This window comes from Limulus polyphemus, unplaced genomic scaffold (assembly GCF_000517525.1).
Source record: "Limulus polyphemus unplaced genomic scaffold, Limulus_polyphemus-2.1.2 Scaffold1821, whole genome shotgun sequence".
Taxonomy (NCBI): domain Eukaryota; kingdom Metazoa; phylum Arthropoda; class Merostomata; order Xiphosura; family Limulidae; genus Limulus; species Limulus polyphemus.
In genome coordinates this window covers 73,323-80,418 of record NW_013667431.1, presented here as the reverse complement: position 1 = coordinate 80,418, position 7,096 = coordinate 73,323, and the positions used below count along the sequence as shown (strand labels likewise).

At 30.8% G+C, this 7,096-nt stretch overlaps 1 protein-coding gene across 2 annotated transcripts in view; it reads right to left on the bottom strand.

Annotated features, from left to right (window-relative positions):
• Positions 1-7,096, bottom strand: part of LOC106465057 (probable ATP-dependent RNA helicase DDX46) — a 96,231-nt gene that overhangs the window by 50,306 nt on the left and 38,829 nt on the right. For both annotated transcript variants that reach the window (XM_013925253.2, XM_013925252.2), the window contains 2 exons: positions 6,708-6,873; positions 1,323-1,443 (listed from right to left, as the gene is read on the bottom strand). In XM_013925253.2, the coding sequence (XP_013780707.1) occupies positions 1,323-1,443; positions 6,708-6,873 (287 nt within the window). The remainder of the gene's footprint in view (positions 1-1,322; positions 1,444-6,707; positions 6,874-7,096) is intronic.

The following is a 7,096-nucleotide window of genomic DNA, read 5'->3' as shown; positions in this document are numbered from 1 at the left end:
ATACCAAACTTATTGACATAAATTCATAAAATAGTACTTCAATAAAATTTTGAATGCGAGACAACAAACAAGATTACATGGTCTTTGACCTGTGACCTATCTGGAGCAGGTTAAGTTGGCATAGGACATATTCAGCAAGACTATACTGTTCATAAAATTCTTTTATCCCTGTATAAAAATATTATTGGCAGTTGTAGAAACTGGCCAAGGTAAATTACAGTATTAATACTCACCTGGAATTTTTATTATGATTCTTTGTTTAAGTATTGTTATCACATCCTACCCATTCTGTGATTTATTTACCTTATATCAAAAAAGTCATATTTACTTTTATCTATATATTCTATAGTTCTATACTAATATATTCTATAGTTTCAAATATCCTAGGAAACTAATAAAATGTTTAAGTAAGTATATCAACTATTTGTTTGCTCAGCATTTGATATTTAGCTGAAAGACCATCCATTACATCTCTACTGTTGTTTGTTACTTTGTAAAGAATAGCTATTGTCAAGGAAAGCACACCCCAATGACAAAATAGTGTTTGTTTGTTTTTGAATTTCGTGCAAAGCTACACGAGGGCTATCTGCGCTAGCTGTCCCTAATTTAGCAGCGTAAGACTAGAGGGAAGGCAGCTAGTCATCACCACCCACTGCCAACTCTTGGGCTACTCTTTTACCAACGAATAGTGGGATTGACAGTCACATCATAACGCCCCCACGGCTGAAAGGGCGAGCATGTTTGGTGGGAGAGGGATTCAAACCTGCGACCCTCAGATTGGGAGTCGAGTGCCTTAACCACCTGGCCATGCTGGGCCCAAAATATTGTTATCAGACTCGAATCAAACTCTAGGGTACTGAACGCTCTTCTTATCATTGGAAAATTAATAAAATTACAATTGCTTTAGGTGAATACCTCAAAACATAACTGTTATTTACCTGATTGAAAGACAGATCAGAAAATAAGGATATTAAATTTTTGATTTTCTCTAATCCTTTAACTCCAACTGTTTTAGCTATGGAGAAACCTAATCCAATTATGTTTTGCTGCCAGATTAAAAAACTAAACCCATAAGCCATACATAGTTCAATACTGGAATATGTTCATATCTCACATATATATGTAAACATAAAGATACATCTACACATTTTTACTTGTATATAAATTATTAAATTGTAACTTACCTTTTAAAAATTTATACACAAAATGGTGAAACTTCAAGAAGTTAAGTATTCTATGACTCCTTAATTCTACTAAAGCATCAAACACTGATTTTAATAACCAATCATAAAAAAAAATATGTCAATTCTATAACAACATACTTTTTTAGTACTTCTAAAACTTTCTTGCTGACACCACAGTGAGCCCAGGTCTTAATAGGTTTAGGGCAAGTCTTCCCCCTCACTTGGATACCCTCCATTTCTGCTCGATATATTTCCACCTCTACATACAAAAATACAATAAATGAATGTACCTCTTTCTTAAATAACAAACTTATTATTTGGAAAATAATATTTATTTTCTGATGGAAAACTGATATGTATATTTCAATATTACAGTTAAATAACATATTACTGTATGAAACTTGCAAATCATGATGTCACAGAAGGAAAATATACCCATATGAGTCTGTGTGTGTGTGCTATTAGCACTTTAACAAGTTTCCACACAATTACTCTAGTATATAACATAGTTTAAAATATCCTAGGAAACTAATAAAATGTTTAAATAAATATATCGACTATTTAGTTACTTAGTATTTGGTATATAAGTGAAACATCAGCCATTACATCTCTACTGTTTGGTTCTCACTTTGTAAATAATAGATTTTGTCAAGGAAAGTACATTCTAGTAACAAAACAGCAGTATTCAAACGAAAGCAAAATCCAGGGTACAGAAAGCTATTTTCACAAGTGGAAAATTAATAAAAGTATAACCACCTTTGGTTAACAACTCAAAAGAAAACTGTTATTTAATTGAGAGACAGGTCAAAAAATACAAAAAATAGATGTCTTAAATGGAGATCAACATGTCCTTTCCAAATCTTAAACTTGTGTCCTTTTATCATATTGTCTACAAAATACAGTACAAAAAGATCAGAGACCTTTATCCTATCAATCCTCCAAATAATCTTGTAATGTACCAAAATATAACCTCTTATCCTTTTCTTCTCAAAAGAACATAACATCTTAACCTCTTCCTATAAGACAACCTTTTCATCTTCAAGGTCCTAGTAGTTCTCTTCTGAACACTTTCAAATTAGTCAATACAATATCTTTTCTTAGATAAGGTGACCAAAACATTATGTAGTATTCCAAGTAAGGCTTGACAAGTGATTTGTACAGAGAAATAATTACTTCTTTTTGATTTTTAAATAAACCCTAAAACGCAAGTATACGATTTAATAACAGGTAAAAAGACACAAACACTGAAGTCTTCCTCAGATTCCCTGGCAATTTTAAAACTAGTGATTTTCAAACTAAAAACCTATTTTTTACACAATTGAATCTGAAACACATTTCATTCTTTGTTATACATGCATGCAACTGTCTAAAACCATTGCAGAATAAAACTGATCTACAATTATACATAAATCCATACACACACACACATTCATTGTTAAAATTCACCAACAAAAAATAGCAAGAACATTTATTACAACATTTGATTGTGAACAAAAGACACATGTTAACTAGTTCTAAAATAAACAGAAGTTTAAAAAATTGGGAAAGAAAATAGATGGTTCCTTAACAATTTCCTACGTGCAATTTTGAATAAAATGCTGTGTGATGAAACAGAACTTGGATTTCCTTTTTTAGCTAACATGTTTTGTCAGTGTACATTTTATAATACTTTAAATTTGCTCATGATAAGAAATGTAATTCTTTGAAATCATTCCAAAAATGTGAATGAAAATAAATTCTGACCTAATAAAGATTACAATATACAACAGATATATTTTTCAACATCCCTCTTAATTAGTCCATGACAAGGCTGTAGGAAGTGGTAAGGCCAGTCAGGCCATGGCCTGACCACTTTTTCATGGCATGTATAGCTACAGCTTATGTATTAAAACTTGTTTCTTGTAATTCAATACATTACATTGTGTGTATGCAGTATTCGTAGTAAAAATGACTCAAGATTCAATCTCAAAATCATTAAATTTTCAAAATGTTATTTACTAATCTTTACCAGATCAGTACTGCCTGTAAAATATATTCCTATTTCTAGTAAAAGTCTATAAATAAAGGGAAAATCAGCAATATTACTATCCCTTCTTTGTTACTAATCTTTGGAGGATAATGTCTGTCATAAAATTAAATCATACTTTTATCAATTTCTACTAAATATTTACCTGCAAATATTGGAGAAGTACCAACATTTCAAACAGTTATTTCTGTTATTTTTTGAAAGATTATACTGCTGGAAAATTCATTTATACTTTTATCAAAAATATTCAACACAAGCTGAGGTACCCATCCTTTGTCCAGGTTATGAATTAAAAAAAAAAGTGTGGGTGGATGCTATGATGAAACTCCTAACTTTCATACAATTTACTTATAACATATTATTACAGTATTCATTATTACCTCACCAAAAGTTTTGTATAAGCTTTAAAAATTCAATATATATAAACTTAAAACATGCTATACACTGTTTGATGGTCAGGGTGACTTTGTTAGAAGAGGTAGTGGCCAGAGTAATGATGGTAGGTGTGCTTCCTGTTACTCACTTTCAACACCTAGCTCTTAATGTCCTCCCACTGTGTTTCATGTGATTAATCAATTGATGGTAATTGGCCAGAGAAATGTATAACTCAAAAAATGGCTATTCATATCAGCCTTATTATGGCTGTTGGAGTAGAAACTTCAGCTGAGCTTATGTATTATTGCAATTCTGGCAGCCATTTGTTTTCATTGCATTCCTCCACAGAATGTGCTAGCTTACTCTCCAAGATATATCAGATGTTTGTCTGCCCTCCTGTCTGTGGGGCCATCTGTGAATGTAGTTATTGTTAACTTATGCAAAATATAATAAATGCTCAATAACAGCAATAATGGGGGGGTGGATGGGATTGTGAACCACCATTAACATGCCCTTTGTTCCAAATTATAGGTCTATTGGTCTTACATCAGTTGTGGGAAAAGTTTTGGAAAGTCTGATAAAAGATGTTTTGCAAAGTCATTTAACAAAGTTTAGAATTTTATTTGATAGTCAACATGGTTTCACTAAGGGAAAATCTTGCCTTACAAATCTTTTGACATTCTTTGAAAAGGTTACTGCTTATGTAGATGAGGGTAAGGGTGTAGGTTTAGTGTATCTGGAATTTTAGAAAACATTTGACAAAGTATCACATAAAAGGCTTGTAAACAAATTATCTCAGTAGGTGTGAGGGATAAATTAACAAATTGGATAGACAAGTGGCTGGATGGAAGAAAGCAAAGGGTTGTCACAAATTGAGTTCAGTCAAACTGGATTAATGTCACAAGTGGGGTACCTCATGGTTCAGTCTTAGGACCTTTGCTCTTTTTGATTTGCATCAATGACACAAGTGAAGGAATGGTCAATTAATTACTTATATTTGCTGATAATATTAAGATCTTGGGTGTTGCTGGTTGTTTCTGCTTTACAAAAGGATTTAGGACACTTAGTGAGTTGGGTGAATATATGGCAGAGAGGTTTTAATTACAATAAATGTAAAATAATGCATGTGGGTTATCATAATTTTATACTTTGAATTATAAGTATAATTTGGATGGGAATAACCTTAACATTGTCATGAAAAAAAGGGAGTTTGACATAGTCATTAACCAGTCTTTTAAGCCATCCAAGCAGTGTGCTGTTGCTAGTGGTAGGGCAAATAAGATTTTAGATTGCATCTACAGATATATTCAATACAAGTCTATAGAGGTTATAATTTCACTGTCAGTGTCAGTGGTTAGGCCATATCTGGAGTACTGTGTTCTGTCTTGAGTTCCTTACCTTAGGAAGGACATTGAATTGTTGGAAAGAGTTTAGAGAATAGCTACTAGAATGATATCTGGGATGGAGGGGTTGTCATATGAGAAGAAATTAAGATCTATGAAATTGTTTTAAGTTAAAAAAAGAAGTTAGAGGGGATCTGATTGAGATGTTTAAGATTGTTAATGAAACTGATAGTGTTGATGCATCATATTTTTCATACTTAATGGTGAGAATGGTAGGACTAGAGAGCACAAATGTATACTTTAGCAGGAAAGGAGTCATCTTCAGCTAAGACAGTTTTTTTTTCTAACAGCGTAGTTGGCCTTTGGATTGGGTTGCTTTCAGATGTTGTGGAAGCAGTAAATTTAAGTGAGTTTAAGAGAGAGGTTGATAAATATATGAATGATAAGGGCTGGCTTTGACAGCCTAGATGGATCAATAGGTCCCTTGTTGTCTCTAAATATGATTTTATGTTAAAAAATATCTACAAATAAGTATACGAGAAGCATTAACACTACCAACATCTATTTTTTACCATTCTTCAACAGATGATATGTTGTAAAGTTTATACATACTTTAATCAACAATGTCAATACACATCTAAAATTAAGTATGGCACAAGCACAAATACTACTACTAATTCTTTCTTCCTAATCTTTGAAAGCCCATTACTGTTGCAAAATTTACTCATATTTTTATCAACAATATCTAGTAAATCTCATAAAAAAGTAGAAGAGAAGCATCAATACTACTACCAATTCTTTTTTGTTAATTAAATTTGTTTCTTTTTTTTTTTGAGAAACTGACAAAACAAAGCATTTTTTCAGAGAAGAACAACACAATTTAATAGTTATTTTAGAAGTTTTAGGAACATATCACACAGTTTAAATTTTTTAATCATTTCTTTAGAAGTTTTTATTCCTGAATATATTATGTTAAATAATATCTGTTTGAATGCTAACAAACTTTTCATCAAGTAAGGTTTGTTGGGTTTAGCAACGACTCAAATCCTTATTTATTGAATATTATTGTTAGGTTTATCATATTCAAACAATGCATATAAACAAAATAACTTATTATATCTTGAAACTATATTTAATTATATATATTCATGATATTAAGAAAACACATAGGTTCAAAAATTAATTTAAGACAAAACCCTATAACCCAAGTGCTTTCAAAAGGTGGATATTTCTACATCAGAGCAAACTGGGAATACAGGGTAGGAGGATTTTGTACTTTTTCTTTAATTAGATATAAAATGATTTTGACCAAGAATATTGTTACAAAAATACTGTTGCCTAGCCTGAACTGTCACCACTTTGAAAGATCTCGTCCAAGGTCATCGATAAATATTTGTTAGTTTTGCATTTTTTATAATTTATAACTGGAAGTGGTGACAACTGCAATCAGTAAAATATAGTATCAAAATAAATAACTTTATGAACATAAGTCAAGTTGAAATTAACTTGATGTATAAAATGATACTTTCTGATCAACAATAAAAAAAAGTTGATTTTAAGAGGAAATTAACAATTTTGAGATTTTTCCAAAACAGTTTCACAACAAAATTTTGGAAATTTCAGAACATAAAAAAAATTAAAAATCAAATCACATTTTTTTTAAAACCAAATCCACATTCTATTTAGTAAGCTTGTTCATGCAATTTAGTTAAGTATCTCTATTGTGAGAAGGAAAATAAAAATAAAAAAATCAATATTTTTATATAGTGAATTCTGTACCTTCTTGAGTCATTTTTGCAAGTTCTGGAACCTCAACATAAAAATTCTTACGGAATGGCATGTAAGAAATATCATCTCTGGAGATTGTGACCATTTTTTTTGTTTTATTTGCTTGTAAGTCAGACATTGCAGTTTGCAAATCTTCCCCTTCTTCTTCTGAAGAATACTATAACAAAAAGCATGATTACATATTCCAGACAAAATTATATCACTTCTCATCAACATAATTTCACTAATCACTGGAACATAATTTACCATATGCTCAAAATCAATTATTTTTTCCATTAAAATGTTTTTTAGTGAATAATAAAATTATAGAAATAATTATAAAATAAAAATCTAGGATTAGCAATGCATGTAAGCAGTGCTTAAACTGGGGAAAAGAGGAA